The sequence below is a fragment of the Mirounga leonina genome, unplaced genomic scaffold (assembly GCF_011800145.1).
Source record: "Mirounga leonina isolate KUSES-001 unplaced genomic scaffold, KU_Mleo_1.0 Mir_166, whole genome shotgun sequence".
Taxonomy (NCBI): domain Eukaryota; kingdom Metazoa; phylum Chordata; class Mammalia; order Carnivora; family Phocidae; genus Mirounga; species Mirounga leonina.
In genome coordinates, this window is record NW_023270418.1 from 36,279,792 (window position 1) to 36,299,207 (window position 19,416).

Here is a 19,416-nt window from a genome sequence, read left to right on the forward strand (position 1 = left end):
TCCTGACGACAGTGTCACATGGACGCCTGTCTCACCGTGTTCCCTGATGCTGACCATGTTTCTTTCCACTGGGCTGAAGCTGGAAAGTTCTTACGCTCACTGCCATGAGCTGAACCCCACCCCAGAAGAAATCCATCCTGCTTCCTACCCTCACCTTGCGGTCTCCTACTCATCCTGTAAAACCTATTGCCAAGGTCCTTCCTCGGGGAAGGCTCTCTGGCCGGGCTCCCGAAGCCCACAGTCCTTACCCCACACCCAGTGGTCTACAGGGACAAGCCTGGGGTCCTGCAGGACTTGGTTTCAGCTATACAGCCCTCGCAGGCTTTACGGAGAGCTCCAGGCAGACAGAGCCCCAGGACACGTAGGGTCTGAGTGCTGGGGTGGGCACCTGGCCTGCCACTCCCGGCTCACGGGCCTCAGTTTTCCCAGCTTCAGATGAGGTCCCGACACCGGCCCCACGTTCTTGGTGGTGCCGACAGGCTTGCATGTGAATGTCTGGAGGGTCCTGTCCTCACCCAGGCCCTTATTCAGCCCCCAGACCCAGCTGACCTCACCCGGCCAGGAGGCACTCTAACCCCGGAGGCTGGACCCTTCTGGAGCCGCCGGCTGAGAGAGTGAACAGGAATCAGACTCTAAATGGTGGTTGAAATGCAGGGACGGGCTTCCAACATGTTCACTCTAAAGACTAAATTTAGATGCAGGGGGTAAACAGAGCCCAGCAGCCTCCTGATTTGAGAGACCCCCGGGCACTAAACAGAAGAGCCCGTGTCTGCAAAAACGGCTTTTCCCTCCACTCAAACTTTAACACAAACAAACGCATTTTGTTCCAAGGGCGAAGAAAAAAGTCTTAAATCCTCCCCAAACACCTCAGCAGCCAGGCATGGGGCGCCACACTTGGGGGAGAGGGGGGCTCTCACACCAGTGTTGGGCGTCCCCACCCGGGCTGGGGGGACGGGAGGAGACACTCAGCCATTGAGCGGACACCCCTGCTAGACGACCTAGAACTGAGGCTTGGGAAGGGGGGCGCTCCTCGTGAAGTCTGGCTGGGACACCGCCGTCCGGGACTGAATAGCGCCCCCCCCCCCCCCCGATTTCATGTCCTCCCAGACCCTCAGAATATGAGCGTATTTGGGAACAGGGCCTTTGTCGAGGTGGTTATGGGAAGCTCTCGCATGGAGATCATCCTGGTCAATCCAGGCAGGCTCTAAACCAAAGACAAGTGTCCTTATAAGAGACAGGAGATGTGGCCACAAACCCAGGGATGCCTAAAGCCCCTGGAAGCTGGAAGAGGCAGGAAGGACCCTCCCCTGGAGCCTCCCGAGGGAGCGTGGCCCTGCCCATGCTTTGATCTCGGACTTCTGGTCTCCAGACTGGGAGAGAATACGTTGCTCTTGTCTTAAGCGCCTCAGACTGTGGGACTCTGATGGCCTCCCCGGGAGACGAATACCCCCGCTGTCCCCAGTGCCACGGCTCGTGAACTCACTCATTCATCCATACAACAGACACTGCTGAGCCCAGATGCTGAGCACACCTGGGGCCATCCCGGGGCACCTGCAGCCTGGACGGACTCAAGGGTGTCTGCATACCAGCTCCCCTGCAGGACTCCCCCGCCTCTTCTCCATGCAGGGGATGGCCCTTCTCACTTCCTGGTGGCCCAGACGCCCTATTTTAGGGTCTATCCTGCACATCTCTAAGAAGGCGCTCTGCCCTCTGGTCGGCCCCCAGCCCAGGCCTGTGGGGTGAGGGGTGTGGGGGGGTGCAAGCAAATCTCGGGGCGGACCCAGTGTGGAGGCATGTGGCCTTCGCCGCCCCTTCCCTTGGGTGCCCCAGGGCAGCACCACCTGGACTGTCTGCCCCCACAGAGAGCCTCGGGGCCGGTGCCCCCTCCCATGAGAGGTAAATGGAGCCAGGACACAGAGAGCGGGCAGAGAACAACTGCTGGGCGCAGTTGCAAATCACCAAACTAGCTTAAAAGCCCCAGTCAGGGCCCGCCCCGTCTTGCATTTCTTGAGCTCTGTTTGTCCGAGACGCGCCAGGAACACAGCCCATAACTCAAGCCTTGGGGGCCGCTCCTGCCCGGACAGCTGCAGGGCAGCCGCGGCTATGAATGGGAGCCGTTTGCCCCAGAGCCCTGGGGGGCGGGGGGCCCGGGGCGGCCCCGGGGCGCAGGGCCTGGCAGGAACAATGGCCAGACCAGGGCCCGTGGTGGCCGAGGCTGGGGCTGCAGCTGACGGCGAGGGCTGGAGCACCGGTGCCAAGCTGGGCACAAAGGGGCCGTTTTCCCGGCCGGCGGGCGGATGTTTGCACAGGTGTGGGAGTGGGGGCGCTGCTCTGCCCAGGGCTGGGGGCAGGGGAGCGGCCCGGGGAGGCGGGAGGGCAGCGCCAAGGCTGGGCACCGCTTATCAGCCGGGCCTCGGGCGATCACCCGCACACTTCCTCCTGGTTCTGGGCGGCCTGTCCCTGCACGGCCCGTCACCAGGATTCGGCCCCTCCACCCACCACCGGCAAGCTCCCTGCTGGGGCTGAGCCCTCCCGCCCTAACCTGCTAGGGCCTGCCGCACCTGGGCCGGCCAGGGAGCACAGAGACCGGAACCGGGGCCTTCCCCAGCCCAGAGCTGGGTCAGCATGTCCTTCCCTTCCTCGAGCAGCCTGGCACGGTGGAAACTTCCAGAAAACATGCAGATGCGCCAACATCAGGGGCCCTCCCTGTATGTTTGGCATCACAGGCACGAGACACAGACAGCAGGGGCCTGTGGCGGCCTGGGGGCCACAGCGAGCCTCCCCACCCCTGGACAAACTGCGATGGGTCTCCTTTCTGGAGGACGGTGAGGAGCCCCAGGAGAGAGCAAGGCCCACTTTTTCTGGAAGGGCAAAGACGGGACAGACCTGGCTGTTAGCCCCTGCCCAGCGCCCCTTAGACCCTCCACTGCCCCCAAGGCCTCGCCACAGCTCCTGTCCCTGCCCCCCCCACCCTAAAGAGCCCGGACATCAGCCGCCCCACGCCCAGCTCTGAGGGGCTCCCCACCCAGCCACGCTCAGCCTGTAACTGGGGCCACTGTCCACCGCTGTTACCCGCTCCGCTGCTCCCGGCTCTGTTCTAGACCCCCCGGGGCGCTAGCTGGTTGCACCCCAGAGTACTCTGAAGGAGGGAGCGCTGTACCCCATGGGAACGGTGGGGAGTGTGAGGGCCTGGCCTGTGGCCCATGCCCTGATCCTCCCCACAGCAGGCCTCCACCCCAGGATGCACGCTGCGCCCTCGGTTCCCAGGCCGTGTCCTGGTCCCCGCGGGTGGGGAAGCTATCAGCCACCCTGCACTGAAATGGCCAGAACCCTCCCCCTATGAGGCCAAGCTGTGGTGGAAGGTGTGCTAAGGGGCACCCTTCATACCCTCAAAAGTGGCTCCGCGGGCCCACACGGCAAGGACACAGGCAGGACTCAGGGTGTGTGTGGCTGGCGGAACCCACGCCTGGCTGTCCACAGCGGTGAGTGGTCCTCTGTGCAATGTCCCCCGTCCCTGCAAGCCCCCTGGCCTGCCGGGAACTGCCCCCCGCCCACCTTATGTCCACCTCTCCCACAGACGGGCAGCTCAGGGAGCCCAGCGCCACCAGCCCATGCTCCGGGCCTTGCAAGTGAAGCCAGGGTGCTGGGCCCTGTGGTCGTGTGCCCAAGGAGCCCATCTCCACAGCCAGGGGAGCCTCAGGGCCCCTGGGGGCGGGGGAGCCTGCACGTCTCTGGGCAGGGCCCGGCTACAGCATCTGCAGGCCTGGGGCACAGCCAGAACAGGGGAGCACTCTTCCTTTCTCGCGAGGACCCCTGCCCGTCCTATCCTGGGTTGTTTGCTATTTAACGTCGTGCTCCTTGGCACAAAGATGCTCCTGGGGCCAGGACAGACCCTCCCGGACAGGCAGGCCCCACGCCTGACCCCACCCTCCCCATTCGGCCAGGGCAAAGGAAAGCTGTCACCCTGGGTGGGGCCCCACAGGGCCCCACCTGGGGGTGGGCAGGGGCTCCCAGCCCCCACACACGCCTCGTCGCCCCATCGGACACTGGTTACACCAGCTCCAAGACATCGAGGACCTCCCGACGGCGTCCTCTGAGCATGAAGGGTCCACCACAGGGCTCCAGAACCCGGCGCCCTCCGCCCCGCTGCTGCCTGGGGCGCCTGTCCCCACTTACCACCCCCCACCACAGGGCATCCGCGTAGCTGCCAAACTCCACTTGGCCCGACTCGTTCACGGCGTCCTTCTCGGCCAGGTACACGAAGTACGAGGAGAAGATGAGGCCCAGGAAGCCGATGTACAAGGTGGTGATGAGCTCCTGGGGGCAGAGCGGGCAGAGGGCGCATCAGCCGAGCACTCGCGGTGTCCCCGGCTTCCGTGACAACACTCCGGACAGACATCACAGGCCAGGGGCCGGCCCGGCACACGCTCCGGGTCCCACGACGGTTCTCCGTGAATTCCCACGTGGTTCCCATGCCCGCACTGCACTTCAGGACTCCTCCACCCCTCTCCTCCATGGCCGGCGTTGGCCCCGGCCATTGCCCGGAGGGTCAGGCCGTCTCGCAGAGGCTCCGCTGGCCCTCGGCTCAGCCCCGAGAATGGTGGTGACGGGCCTCGCCTTCGCGGGACTGTTCCCATCTGTGGCTTTTAGATCTCTGAGCCTCTGAGAGCCTCTTTTCTCCATCCTGCACTTCTGCCCCTGGCTTCCTGCCCCCCAGCTCGAGGGAGCGTGGCCACATCGTCTGCCTGGCTGACATCGCACCCCGTCCTCCCCACCTCGGGCCCCTGCGCCCCGCCCAGACCACCCACCTGGCGGTGGATGAAGACCACGGAGCCGAGCAGCCTCCAGGTACCTCCCTGACGATCCACGTGCAGCATCCTCAGGATCTGGAGGAAGCGGATGCCCCTGCGGGGGAGACACCTCTGTGCTCCTGCCCCCGACTCACCCCACTCAGGCACCTCTCACCAGCCCCCAGCCCCGCTGCAGCCCCTCAAAGCCCAACTCTGAATCTGCCTGCTCGCCACCACGCAGGCCTCGCTGTCTCCTTCTCGAACACAGGGTCGGGGGCTCAGCCAAACCTGCACATCTCCAAATTCCTCTGCTCCCCAGACCAGATTCTGGGGAAGGCCCTGGGATCACCCCAGTTCACTGACGAGCAAACCGAGGTCCCCAGAAGGTTAGGCCCCAGCCCAAGTCCCAGAAGTGCTCTTGCTGGGTCTCCAACCCGGGCGGCCTAACTCCCACGTGGGGTCTGAGCCTGCGCCCCCTCCCCTAGCACGCTGCCCCAGGCTCTCGCACCCCCAGCTGGGACGGCTTGTGGCCCATTGTACCTGATGGCTGAGGTGGCAAACACCTGCCCTTTGGAACCCACGCAGAGGACAACCATGGAGGCCAGGACCACGATGAGGTCTGGGGGGAGGGGTGGCACGTCACCAGCCAGGCTGCTGGCTCAGGACAGGAGCCTGGCGGTCAGGAGGACAGGGCCACTCGGATGGGGCCCTCTGTCTCAGTTACACCCAGGCCCACCCGGCCCACCTCCGTGCCCCACTCCCAGGCTGCTGGGGCAGCAGACCCCCCAACGCTGTGCTGAGCGTGGCCAAGCCCAGCCCCACGAGCAGCGTCTGAGGCTCCCTCCTGCATTGCAGGGCTCAGGGGGTCACCCCATGGCCTTGGGGGACCCTGTCTGCGGGAGCTCATGATGGGGACCCACCCTGCCGGATCCCCATTCCTGGGGAGGGTGCCCAGCCCGTGCCCGGAAAGCTCAGGGTGAAGCTCCCCTGGGGGCAGGCAGGACTCACCGATGATGGAGATGGGCTTCCGGGCAAAGCGCAGCCTCCCCCAGATGCCTACGTACTTGCTGCGGCAGCCTGCCGACCAGAGACGGACCACGTACTCCGTCCCAAAGAACACCACCAGGACAATCTCCTGTGGGGCAGAGGGGAGTGAGCCGGGGGCCTCCACGGGAGACGCCCAAGGGCAGCAGCTAGCCCGGGCCCTGGTCTGCCCCGGGGTGGGTGGCACCTACCGCACAGTCCACCTGGACAGGCCAGTGGCCCAAGGCCAGGTCCACTGCCAGCAGACACCTGCTGCTTTCCAGACCAGGGCCCAAGGGGATGTCTGCACCAAGGATGTCCCCCCAAGGACATCTCGTGTCCTCGTTGGGCCTTGAGAAACCTGGTGCCCTGGGGCCCACATTCTCCAGCAGGCACTCATGTGAACGACTGAGCCCCCAGAGCTCAGGCCATACATCCTAATTTGGGTGTTGGAGAACATCCGTCCTCATGGGATGGTCCCTCTTTCACCTCACAGCCACCATGCCACCAAGGACACAGTATCTGGAGACACTTGGCAGCCATCACTGGGGCCCAGATGCAAGAGCACCCATGGTGGTGGGGGGTGGGGGGTGGGGGTGGTGGGCACCAGGAGGAGGAGGGGAGGGGTCTCAGGAGGCTCCTTCCACGGCCAGGGCTCTGACAAGGACTGTTCCCCACGTCAGTCTGCAGTCAGGCTACCTCGAGGAGGGGAAGCCAGAGCGCCAAGGGCTCACATCCAGGCTGCAGAGGATGGATGGGCAGTGGACACAGGGTGGTCAGGTGGATGCTGGGTGGTCAGGTAGATGGATAGACAGACGAGGACAGACGGTGTAAGAACCAAGTTCAAAGGGAAACCAGACAACCCAGATGAAGTGGACAGGTTCTTAGAGACAAAAGCCTACTAAGATTACTCAGGAGGAAATGGAAAACCTTAGTAGATCTATAACTAGCAAGGAGACTGAGCCAGTGATCAAAACTCTCCCATCGAAGAGAAGCCATGGACCTGAGGCTTCACTAGTGAATTCTACTCAACATTCAGAGAAGAACTAATCCCAATCTTTCTCAAATTTTTCCAAAAAACTGAAGAGGAGGGAATACTTCCTAACTCATCCTGTGAGGCCAGCATTCCCCTCACACCAAAGCCAGAGGAAGCCCCTGGAAGAACAGAGGGGCCCAGACCCGAATCTGAGCCGGTTCCCGAGCGTGTAAGAGCGATCCCATGCTACGACCACGTGGGAATTACGTTTGGAATGCAAGGATGGTTCGGCAAAAGAAAATCAATCAGAACACATTGAGTTTACAGAACGAAGGGGGGGAAAAGAAACGCTGGACCTCCGTTGATGCGAAAAAGCCTAAGACCAAATGCCTCACGCTTCGCGTTGAAAAGAGTGAACAAGTCAGGACTACAAGGAGACCACCTGTACGTAATACACACCACATCTGAAAACCCCGCAGTAAACAGCACGCCATTGACCACAGGAGTCGTAAGACGGGACGCTTTTCCTCTACGATCAGGCACGGCAAGAACACTCATCCCTGCCACCCCATGTGGTACCGGGCTCCGCACTCCGGCTGGAGCAAATAGACGGGAAAAGAAAGAAAGCGTCCAGATTGGAAAGGAAAAGTAAGAGGACCTCTGTTCACAGGGGATACAGCCTTATGTGTAGAAAACGCCACAAATTCTACACGTGCACCTGTCAGATCTTACTAGAATTCTGCAAGGCAGGGTACAAAGTCAGCAAGCCCAAATCAGCTGTACTCTCTCCACCAGCAATGAACAATATTCAGAAGAAAGGACAGAAACACTCCCGCTTACAGTAGCATCCAAAAGAATAAAATAGTTATGAATTAACTGAGGAGGCCAAAGACTCGCAGAGTGAAAACGGGAAAATACCGTGTCGAAAAACGGAAGGAGATGCAGAAGTGCGGGCATGCCCCATGTTCCTGGACCACGTGGGGCAGAGAGGCCAACACCACCCAAAGTGGGCTATAGATACAACGCCATCTCTCCCAAAACCCCGATGAGTTTTTGTTTTTTGCAGAAATAGAAGAACTTATCTTAAATTCACGTGGAATCTCAAGGAACCCTGAGCAGCCCTAACAAAATGGGGTCCATCCTCCATACAAGGGAATATCATTCAGCCTCATAAAGGGAAGAGATTCTGACGCCTTCTCCAGCACGGACCCACCCCGAGGGCACTGCTGAGGGGAAGAGGCCAGACGTGCTGGCCTCCAGCCGGCCCCCTGCCCTGTAATGCCCCTGGAGTCTGGCCCTGGCAGGGGGCCCCTGTTCCCATGCCCCCTCCGCCCTCCCTGCCAGGGAGCCCACCACGAGGGGGTGGTGGACACTGTCCCCGGCTCCCAAGTGTCATTAACTAGGGTGCTTCTGCCATCCGGCTGGTGTTGGGAGCCAGCTTAGCGGATAATAGGAGAAAATGCAGGAAAGTTTACCTCTTCCCTTTTGCAAAGAAATTCTCCTTCATAGCATGGAATCCCGTAGGAGCGAGAGAGCCGGGGGCGGGGGGTGCGCAATCCTGCAGGCTCTGTGACCTCACGGGGCTGGCTTGGGCTCCTACCTCGCCTTGGCTCTGGGGGCAGTGGCCTTGGCTGGAGGCTCGCTGAGCCCACCAGGACCGGGGCCATGTTCACCCCCCAGCCCCTCTCCCTCGCCCCAGCTCCACGTGGATCTCCTGAATGAATGAATGCAATGTGTGAACAAACCCAGTGAGCAGGCCGAGAGCGCCCTGTGCCCGCACAAGGCTTTATCTCGTTCACGTGTTTCCCAAGAACCTGGTCCTGCCGGGTCGCGGTAGGTGGGATGAGCCTGTGGTCAGTGAGGTGCTCGCGGGGAACGGAGGGGGCAGTCTGGAGTCTGGCGTTTGGCCACCCTCCATGTTCCCGAAGTAGAGACATGGGCGCTGGCATCTTCACGGAGGAGGGCTCACCTGGCCGCCAGGTGGTCCCCAAAGGAGCCGTTCCTGGAGCCTCCATCCCAGCTCCGCATACCCACTCACCATCTGGCCCATCACTTTGTGGTTTTTGTTCTTATTTTGCTGTATTGGCTTATTATTTAAATACCCCCTTCGGTTGTGTCCTAAAGAGATTTAAAGTACTAGAAACATCTTATTAAAAAAAAAAAAAAAAAACCCTTAAAAAAATAACTAACTATTAAGGATGGGCGTGTCTCCCCCACCAAATTATCTTGCTGTCACACGTTGGGAGAACCTGGTCCGCAGCTCAGAGCTACCCCTGCTCTCCCAGGGCCGGCTGTCTGAGAACACGGATTCCCCTCTGCAGGGCTGAGGTGTAGGAATAATTTAAAACAATGCTAATCCTCAAATCCTGTTTGAGTCTGGAATGCAGCACGAGGCCCGGCTGGCTGCAGGCGGGCTGCATGGGGCGCTCACAGTGTCTGAGTGAGGCCCAGACCCAGGCAGGGCCGAGTTCACAGACGCCATGCGGCAGGCACGCTGGGAAGGACGGGCAGGAGCCCTTTACCGTCGGGAGGCATGAGACCTCGGGGATGCACATTCGCTCAGAGACAAAATGACCTCTACCACTGGCAGCCTCGAGTGCCAGGGCCTCAGACCTGGGCTCAGGAGGGCTGGACGGGCTAGCCCAAAGCTCCGGGACAGCAGGGGTCCTGGGATGTTTTCCCAGCAGGTGCCCTGGCCACCCCCAGGCTGGAGGCTGCACAGGGGTGTGACTGGGCTTGACCGTCCACTTGTGGAGACTGGGGGGTGGGGGGTGGTATGGGGCCTGCAGGAGGGCTGACCGCCGGACGACACCCCCAGTCCACAGCAGGCTCATGGGAGGGCAGGGCCCTCGCCTCCTGGTTCTGGGCTGAGGGAGGCCAGCTTCCAGCCTCAGTGGCCCAGGCCCAGGAGGGGTGACCCCCCCACCCCTGGCCACCCTCTGTGCCCTGAGTTTTCCCCCACCTGGCAGGAGCAGGCCCAAGGGCCATCTGTCTTTGCATACCAGGCCCTAAGCAAGCCCAAAGGTGAACTAAAGGGGCCTTCAAGCTCCTCCCAGAGCCTGCCAACAGCTGTTAACTCCCCCAGGCCCTCTGCTCAAGCCACCTCTGTCCCTCCTCACTGTCCATACATTGAGGTCAGGGTGTGAGGCCCCCTTCTTGGGCCTCACCCCCAGCCTATCCTGAGAGCTTCCCATTAACCCAAGGCAGCTCCGTACCCCAGGCGCTGGCCCGACCCCAGCCCCACAGTGCTCTGTGCCTGGGACTTTCCTGGTGCCCCCCCCCCCCACGGCCCCTCTCCAGGTCCTCATGCCCTTCTCAGTCCAGCTCAAGCCCCCACCACCCCCCGGGAACAGCATCCACTCCACCCATGGAAACCACTTGGCTCCGCCATCAGACACAGCCAGCCCAGAGGCCCTCTCGGCCAGCTCCGCCTGGTTCCTCGTGTGCACCCGGGTCCAGGATGCAGGCCGGGAGGCGGGGGTGTTGATGGAGCACGGCCCTGAGCTCTGCCCTGCAGATACAAGGAGAGAGGCTGGGCTTGTGACCGGGATCTCGCCGAGACCACAGTAAAACCAGAGGGACAAAGGGACCCCTCCTGCCCTGGCCACTGTCACACAGACAAAGCAAGACCGCCTCCCAGCTGCGGTCAGCAGCATGGATGAGGGGCCCATGAGCCAGGGTGGGTGCAGAGATAGAGGTACAGAGCCGAGCACTTGCTCAGCCGGAAGCTGAGATGGGGGCCTTAGGGGACGGAGCGGCCGACCAGCCCCCCACCCATGTCGTCCCATGAGTCTCAGTCCAGGCCGATCCTGGGCTTTTCCTGTGGGTCTCACTGGTGGCAGGTGGTGGGGGTGGCTCGAAGTGATGTTGTCTGTATAGTTTACAATGACTGTTACAAACACGGTTCCTAAGCAAGAACCCAATTAAAAAATAGGTAAAGAATTTGAATAGACGTTTCTCTAGAGAAGACATACAAGTGATCAATAGACACAGGAAAGGATGCCCCACATCACTCGGCATCAGGAAAATACAGATCAAAACCATGATGAGATAGCACCTCATACCGGTCAGAACGACTAAAATAAAACACACACAAAAAAAACAAGTGCTGGCGAGGATGCGGAGAAAGGGGACCCCTCTTACACGGCTGGTGGGAATGCAAGCTGGTGCAGCCACTCCAGGAAACAGTGTGGAGGGTCCTCAGAAAGTTAAAATTAGAGCTACCCTACGACCCAGCAATCGCACTACTGGGTATTTACCCCAAAGAAATAAAAACACTAACTCAAAAAAACACGTGGCACCCCCCACATTCAGGGCGGCATTACTGACCACTGCCAGCATGCATTAGCCCGCCCGTCCGCAGATGGATGAGTGGATAAAGAAGGGATGTTGTTTCTATGGTGGAATATCACTCAGCCATCAGAAGGACGAGATCCTGCCATTTGCAAAAGCACGGATGGTGCTCGAGGGCGTTGTGGTAAGTGGCCACGTCAGCCAGCTCTCATTTGTACGTGGAATCTAAACATACACGTGAAACTAAGCTCATGGACTCGGTGGCCAGAGGTCGGGGGGTGGCGGGGAGAAATGAGTGAACTGCTTTGCTTGTTTAGTTTCAAAAAGTTGAATTTTTTAAAAAAGAAAGCGGCGCCGTGGGCACCAGGGCCGGGGGGTCGGTGTCTCACGGGGACAGAGTTTCTGTTTGGGAAGATGGAACATTCTGGAGACAGGCGGTGGGGATGGTTGCACAACACCGTGAATGTGCTTAGTGCCCCTGAGCTGTGCACCTAGACACAGTTCTGATAAATCGTCCGGTATGTGTACTTTACCACAACTCCGTAAAACGAAAGCAGATTAGTGGGTGTGAGGGGCTGGGGGAGGGAGGAACGGGGGGGCAGCTGCCCACGGTGGAGGGGCTTTCCTTTGGGGGGGATGGGAGAGTCTGGAACTACAGGGGTGTGGTGGTTGGACAACAGCGTGAACGCACTAGATGCTGAGTGTGCACCTGGAGTGGTGAATGCGGTGTTGTGGGTGCTTTACCACAACACAGACACGCCCGCTGGGGGCCCCTCCATCCACCGGGCCCCGCGGGTCACCCGACCTGCGGCTGGGAGAGTCACTGCTCCTCCCGTCCCGGGGCGCCGAGTCCCCATCTCCCCGGCCGCTGCTAGCCCAAAGCCCGGCACCCCGCCAGGTCCCTCCTGCGGGGACCGCAGGGGCAGCGAGGTGCAGAGGGTCAGCCGGGGTGGTGGCTGTGCGTGGGGGTCTCTACACTTCCCCTCGCCCTGTTTCATCGCGGTGTGGCCGGGGCGTGCGGGGCGCTCCCCGGAAGGCTCTGGACCCAGTGCGGACGTGCCGCAGCCCAGGCGTGCTTGCCCCTGGACGGCACCGTGAGGCCCTGACTTGAAATCCTGCTGTTTTGCTGACAGACACCAGGTCCAAGTCGACTGAGGGAAAAAAGCTCCAGGTCTCACAAGGGTGCACGTGGCCCATACACCGGCCCGCACCTGCCTTCGGTGTTTGGGGTAACGGTGTTGTGACAGCAGATCTGCAAATCCCAAGCGTGGAGATAAAGGGTCCGAAAAGCAGGTGCTTATCTGGTGTCTTCTGTGAGTGCGCACGGGGGAAAGGTTGGTGATTACTCAAGCGTTTCGTAACTCTGTGGACCCACGGCGCCCAGAGAAGGATGAAGGTCGCTGGTCGCCTTATCTACTGTGCCTCCTTTATCAGCCAGGGGATCCTCGGCGGCGGGAAGATTGTCCAAAGCCCGTGTGTTCTGAGGCTCAGCGCTGCCGGCGTCGCAGGATTTAGAAGCACTGGGAGCATCCCCGCCTCGAACTGCTCCCATGTGACAGATAGCAGGACGGCCTGGAGGTTAAACCCGCTCAGATTAGCTGAGCTTACATCCCGCCTTTTGGGACGGAAAATATTTTTTCTTTTGCTAAACAGTAAAGGCAGCCTCACAGACCCTTACTCTTGCCCCATCCCCGGGCTCTGTGATGTTACTGCTCCGTTATCTTTACGTGAAACATTTTAAAGAGAGGTGGACAGCCAGCCACAAGGGATTAAGTGCCAGGGACTCTGGGGTGGAGGGGCCTGCGGGCTGTCGGGTGGGGGATGAGAAAGAGCAGGAACTGGGGCCGAGGACAAAAGGCACCACCGCCTCCCTGGATACGGCCAGCTCAGGGGTGCAGCCTGGGGGGGCTTTGCAGGAGCTCCTGGTCCCCTCAAAGGCCTCCTCGGGGAGAAGGATGCCCCAACTTTCCGGGGCAAACAGGATTTCGCTGGGCAGAGATGGGGGCCCAGAGACCTGGAAGGGGGGTCATGGGGACCAGACCAGGCCACCCACCAGCACAGGGGCACGGGTGACCAGCGTCAGGGTCTTCCCCTTCTCCCCCCACAAGCCTGGAAAACCTGGGGGCCAGCCTGGGGCCAGGAGGCGTCCCCACGGGGCGGCGGTGGGGGGGGGGCCGCGGTCCCTCCAGCAGAGCCCGGACGGCAGGCTTTGGGGCCAGCCCAGCTGTTGTGCCTCCAAGTGGGACCCGATAAGCCGCAGAGGGAGGCGGTCTCGGCATTCCCGGGACAGTCATCTGGCCCGAGAGCACGGAGCAGGCGTGCAGGCTGCTCAAAGCACCCTTTGTCTGCGGACCGCCTGTGGTCAGCTGCTCCCAGCGCGCGCGCGCCCGCGATGCGGGCTCCTGGGCCTCCCGGGGACATGTGCTGCGCACAGCTGGGGCCCTCCGGGCACACTTGCCGCCCACCCCGTGGGACGCCAGCCCCACCCTGCCCGAGCTGCCCCACCTTGGGACAGGCGCCACGGCCCAGCCCGGCAGAGCGGGCAGGAGGCCTCTGCTGGGGCGGGGAGCATACCCCGCCTGTCAACTTCCCCCACCCCCGCCATGGGGAGCCCTCCTGCCCCACAGGCCCCCAAATGTGTAGCCCCACGACCTTGGCCCTGGACCCCTCTGCTTCCTGCCTGAGGTCCTGGCTCCCCGAGGTGGCCCTAACAGGGTCTGCCTCCTGCTCCACGCAGCCTGTGGGCCAGGCTCCGAGTCAGCCACCGGGAGGACAGGGAAGGGGGCCCTGATGCCCGAGGGGAGCTCTGGGCTGGGACAGAGGGGCAGGCCCTTGAAAGCCCCCACTCCCCCACAGGACGGCAAGACAGAGCATCACCGAACCCCCAGGGCAGGGACCCCAGTGGGCCACTCAACCCTTCCAACGCCTAAGCATCCTCATCTACAAAATGGGAGTCCGGGGGTGTCCACCTCCTGGAGCAGTGGGTGGGGGCTGAAATGATAAGAGCCCCTTGGGTCTGTGGAAATGCCACGGAAGGACCTATAGGACAGGGTGGCATTGAATGGGCTCAGGATAGAGGGGACCTCCCAGGGACAGGTGGGGAAGAGGGTGCGGCGTGGAGGGGTGGAGAGCCCCCGGCCTGGTCTGGGCCTGGCACGCCCAAGGCCTGCCCAGACCTGTCTCAGGAACCCCCTGGCTGCCTGCGGCACAGATGCCCCTGCTGACCCGACCCCTGACCCTGTATGAGGCACCCCAAGCTCTCGACACCTCGATCTGGACCTGACCTGCCCAGCCTCCTGACAAGGCAGTGGGACTCATCCCAGCCCAGGGACCCCTCCCAACCTCCTCGGTCATCTCCCCAAGGCCAGGGTCTGCCTTCACTTTGGCAGCATGGTCCAGCACTGAGCCCTAGCAGGGCACCCACCCAGGATTCAAAGGGCCAGGGTGGGTGCCGCAATCCAGGGGGCCGAGGGACCCAGGGAGACCCACGGTGCCCCAGGTCAGGCACTATTTCGCTCTGGGTGCGATGTGGGTCCCCACCCCCACGTAGGTCTGAGGACCACCTGCCTGAAGCCATTGGTGCTTTGGGGCCCCCCACGCAGCCTCTCCTCAACGGGCCAGCCACCCCGAATCCCTGGAGGGCCCTGTGAGGAGGTAGAAGCCCCTGCCTGGGGGTGGAGAGCCTGGACCAGCCAGCCGCCTCCGGTGCCGCCCCACCCATGAAAGGTCGTCACGGGTTTGGGGGCGACTCAGGAGGTACTACTGGGCCACTTTCCCTCGAGAACCAGCCCCACCTGTCAGTTGTCTGGGGTGGCCATTCTGCAGGCCAAGCAGGAGAGGCCATGAGACTAGTTCCGTCACCATGGGGACGGACGTTCCCATCTACCCAGCCGCCGGGCCCTGCGAGCAGGGAACAGCTGCCGTCCGGCCCCCTGGCCTGGTGAGGGGCCACGGCACTGCCCCCCACCTCAGTCACTGCCCGAGCAGACGGCTCCAGGGCGGCCTGCTGTCCAGGCTGCCTGGGGGTGCAGTGAGGCCCTAGGGGCCCCCCGCTCCTCAGCCCCCTGGCTGGGGTCAGGCCCCTGGGCTCCCCTTGAACCACCATCCCCAGCCGCACCCCCTGGGCTCAGTGGCTGGTGGGGCTGGGCCATAGGTGTCCCGACTCACAGACAGGCCACCTTCTCCCGGCCTGGGCTTCCTGGGGAAAGTCCGGTGGAGGCCAAACGGCCTTGGGGGGGAGGGGGAGGCACAAAGACTCGAGGACAAGTTTTGAGCAAGCAGTTCCTGCAGCCAGGGCTCAGGCTGGCCTGACCACAGGAGCCTCCCCAGCCCCGTGTCGGCCTCTAGCTGCCTCCTCCTCTGTCCAAAGCTCCACAGGTGTCTGCAAACCCCACTGGCCGTCGCCCATGGCACCGCAGAGGGGTCTCAGCCCCACGGCAGTGTGTGTATTGAGGGGGCGGGGGGGTAAGACCAAGAGAGAACTCGGCCCCACCGGTGGCCCTAACATACCCTCAGGCCCATCATCCTTGGATCGCAGGCTGCCTGGCTCAGCCTCTGAGGGAACGCTGCCCAGCGGTCACCTCCCCTGCCCGTGGACCGCAGGTGCCGTACCAAGGCCGCCTCCAGTCCCTCACGATTCTGGTGGTTGGGCAAGGTGCCCCAGTGCTGGGACCCGGCTCACAGTACAGGACCATGTGCCAGCATCCCTGGAGTGCTTAAGTGCTACCCACTCCCCCCACCCCGCCTGGGTGCTCCCGAGGTTGGGAGGTGGACCAGGGCCCAGCCACTCCCAGACACCTGGCTGGGGTGGAGGAGGCAGACGTGACCAGGAAGCGGCCCCCCAGGGGCAGTGGTCTTCTCCCTGCTCAGAACGGGCTTCTCACAGCCTCATGAGGCAGCTACACGGCCCCTGGGCTCCCCTGGGGCACCTGGCAAAGAGCGGGCAGCCAGGAGGTAGTCCATGAATACATGCGCGCGTGTGTATAATGTACGCATTTTACCTATTATTTGCTTTTAATGAGTGAATTTCAAGCCACGTGGGGAGACAACATTGCCACGCAAGGAAGCCACTAGCAAGTAACCGTGGGCAATGGTATGAAGACTGCAGGTGTCCACCGTCGGTGCTGGGGGTGGGGGCAGGCCGGGGAAGTGCTTCCTCCCACGCAGAGAGATCGACTTTCCACGACCCTATGTAGCGTGCTCCCTCCATGTTCATCTCCTCTTAACCCTGATGGTGACCGAGGAGAGCACTGCTTAATTCCCAAACGGCGGGGCCTTTGTGGTAAACTTGCATCTGTTTATTTCTAGTAGTGTTGGGTTTTGATCACAGCTGGGTACATCTCAATTTCTCAGAATGTGCTAGATGATTCTTCCCGGCCAAGTGAAATGATTGGTTCTACCAGTGTTCCGTGGGCATAAGGAGAGAACATCTCCGTTATCAAGCCCTACAGTTACAGTGCTGGTATTAAAGTTACAATGCTCCCGAGATTCTTCGCCGCTCCTCCCGCTGTATCTGGGCTCTGTGCACCAAAAGAAGGTGGCCAAGGGATCATGCCCACTCTCCAGGCCTGCCCACCTCCCATCCCAGGACCCAAGCTGTGGGGAAGCCGGGTGGAGCCTGCTGCCAAGGTCAGGCAAAGCAGGGAGGGGCCGTCCCCACAGAGCCCTGCCCACACTGTGGATCAGTGAGGCCCTCGGGATGGGTGTGTGGAGGCACGGGGTTTGGGGATGCTTGTTACACAGCGGTAGGTAACAGGGACCATTGTCTTAGATTACTGTTAGAGTCCACTTCAACATGGACTGTCTACACACCCGCATATTTTGTGTTCCCAGAACTGTCCTATTCTCAGAGGTGCATTAAAGTTTCCCGCAGTGATCCCATTTAACCTGTTTTGCCCTGCATTTCCAGTAGCTTCCGTTTTACCAATTTTTTTTTTTTTTTTGGGTGTTTGACACATCAGAGTTCACAAATACGTCTTCTCCAGAAGCCTCATGTGGGCTTGTCTCAACGCGGAGACAGACACCGCTTACCCTGCTTTTGTGTGTACTTGCGGGGCATTCCTTTGGCTGTTCCTTTGTTTTTCAACTGTCCGTCATTAGTTTGCTTTGCTGATAACAAATATGCCTCAACATATTTGTTAGAAATAAATATAAAAACCTTTCTCATAGTCCTCTGCTTTTTAATAGAGGTATTCAGACCATTTACATTTAGTGTAAAACTGGATACATCCGGTTTGATTTTTCCCATCCTACTATTTGGCATTTTATGTTCTTTCTTTCATTTTCCTTTGAGGTGGAGAGGTGGTCAATGTATTACCCCTTCCCTCCTCGTTCCTGAGTGTGGACACTTCACTAAACTGTTTCGTTCCATCACTGTGCCCTCCGTGCCTGAAACTTGTAACCACACCTGCTCCAATCGGAAGAGCTCCCACCATAGTTTCCCCTACGATGGCTTCATCCCCAGAGAGACAGGAATCTGTGTGACTTCATCTCCTCCCTGTCCCTTCACCCCCATCAGGGGCTCTCCAACATCACTTCCATAGACTTCAGGAAACCCTGCACCATTTTCAAGAATTCCTGAGCACAGGGACCTCTTTTGTCTCCTTTCCTCTGACCAAGCCCCTGGCTCTGAGCACAGCACCAAACCCAGGGTGCATGCCAGGACCCACTGGTACAACGGGTGACAAGAGTCCCCGAGGGCCACCGGCCTCTCATACCAAAACAGGACAGGTCAGAATGACACCCCAGGGTCCCCTGCTTCACAGTCCCACCCCACTCCCCTTGCCCAGACACCATTCGGGGCTGAAGTGTGCCTCCCCAAAGCTCATGTGAAGTCCTGAGCCCAAGGACCAGCTAATGGGACCTTATTTAGAAATAGGGTCTTTGCAGATGTAATTAGTTAAGGCCAGGTCATTAGGGTGGGCCCTAAGCCAACACGACTGGCGTCCTAACAAACGGGGTAGATGGGCACGTGCAGGGAGAACGCCGTGTGGGCATGGCGCAGAGAAGGAATGATGCATCCATGAGCCAAGGAACCTCGCAGATGGCCAGCAACCACCAGAAGCTGGGACAGGGCTCCTCTCACAGCCTCAGAAATAATCCACCTGCCTACACCTTGAATGCAGACTTCTGGCCTGAAGGGGAGAGCATGGGCACCTGAGGGCTCCAGGTTATCATCAAGGTCAGACCAAGGGCTGGATAAAGGTCCCTGCACATGTCCGTGTCACAGCCCCCAAAGCTTTCTCCTCCTGGGAAGGGGGTCCTGCAGGCCTCGGCGAGACGGTGGCTTTCTCTGCGTAGGCGAACACTGGCCTGTGCCTTCCCCACAGCATGGAAAAACCTCGGCTCTGAAGATAGAACCCAAAATGCTGGAAGAAGCATCCCAGGCTGACAGCAGAAGCAAAGGCCCGGGGGCAGAAGAAGGTGGGTTTGGGGGGGGTGGTGTCCAGTGCTCTGAACAGTGAAGAAGGCAGGTGGGGCTTATCCGGAAAGCAGGTCCTGAACCCCCCACTGAGCCCCACTGCGTGGCCTTGGGGCCAAGAGCCTCGTGAATCACACTCGGGGCCTCGCGCACACAGGAGTAGCTGGGCGGGCCACCCTGCAATTTGTGGTAGGGAAGCAGGAGGCCCAGAGACCGCCCGTGCCCGGCTGCAGACACCATTAGCCGCCCAGCAGCCAGCTTTACACGTATTTAAAGCAAATCCCCCGTCTTCCCCAGACAGGGCTATTTCCGTCTATGGGCCAGCTAAATGGGGTTTATTTTCAGCCCCGGAACCTCACTGCTGAGGGCCGTTAGCCCCAGCGAAGCTCCACCCCTGTGATGGCCACCTTAGCCGGCTGGGATGGGGGGACAAGGATGGAGAGGGGGGAGGGAAGGCGCGTAGTTTTATTTGCTGAGCGCCCAAGCTTCTAAAAATGTCTTATTTAAGAATTTACCCAGACGAGAAGTTTACCAAACCGAGAGAGACTCGGGGATGAAAACCCTTTCTAATTATCTGGTTGAAGTGCTGAAAGGTTCTGCCTTGGTTTGAATAGTGTTTACTTTAGCAGAGGCTGAGGGGCTCTAAGGACCCGGCGGTCGGGGGGCTGCCACCCCGGGGGAGGGCGGGCAGGCCCGCGTCTGTCACGGGTCTCTGCGGGGTGCGCGTGTGGAGGCCCCGCTCCTCTGCGTCCCGGCGGCTGGCTACCCCAGCCGGCCCTGCACGTCCAGAGATTGTAATGACAGGCGGTGAATTTAAACAGTTTTTTTTTTTTTTTTCTTTCAGGAATGTTTTAAGGGATTGAGAGGAAATTGTGCACGGATTTTGCTGTTTTAAGAGCTAATATGTGAACAGC

General features: G+C 60.5%; 1 protein-coding gene across 1 annotated transcript in view; it reads right to left on the bottom strand.

Moving 5' to 3' along the window:
* KCNQ1 (potassium voltage-gated channel subfamily Q member 1) overlaps positions 1-19,416 on the bottom strand; it is a 320,110-nt gene that overhangs the window by 231,745 nt on the left and 68,949 nt on the right. Inside the window, exons 3-6 of the mRNA XM_035013527.1 lie at positions 5,799-5,925; positions 5,331-5,409; positions 4,809-4,905; positions 4,177-4,317 (exon numbers count right to left, since the gene is read on the bottom strand). Coding sequence (XP_034869418.1) covers positions 4,177-4,317; positions 4,809-4,905; positions 5,331-5,409; positions 5,799-5,925 — 444 coding nt within the window. The remainder of the gene's footprint in view (positions 1-4,176; positions 4,318-4,808; positions 4,906-5,330; positions 5,410-5,798; positions 5,926-19,416) is intronic.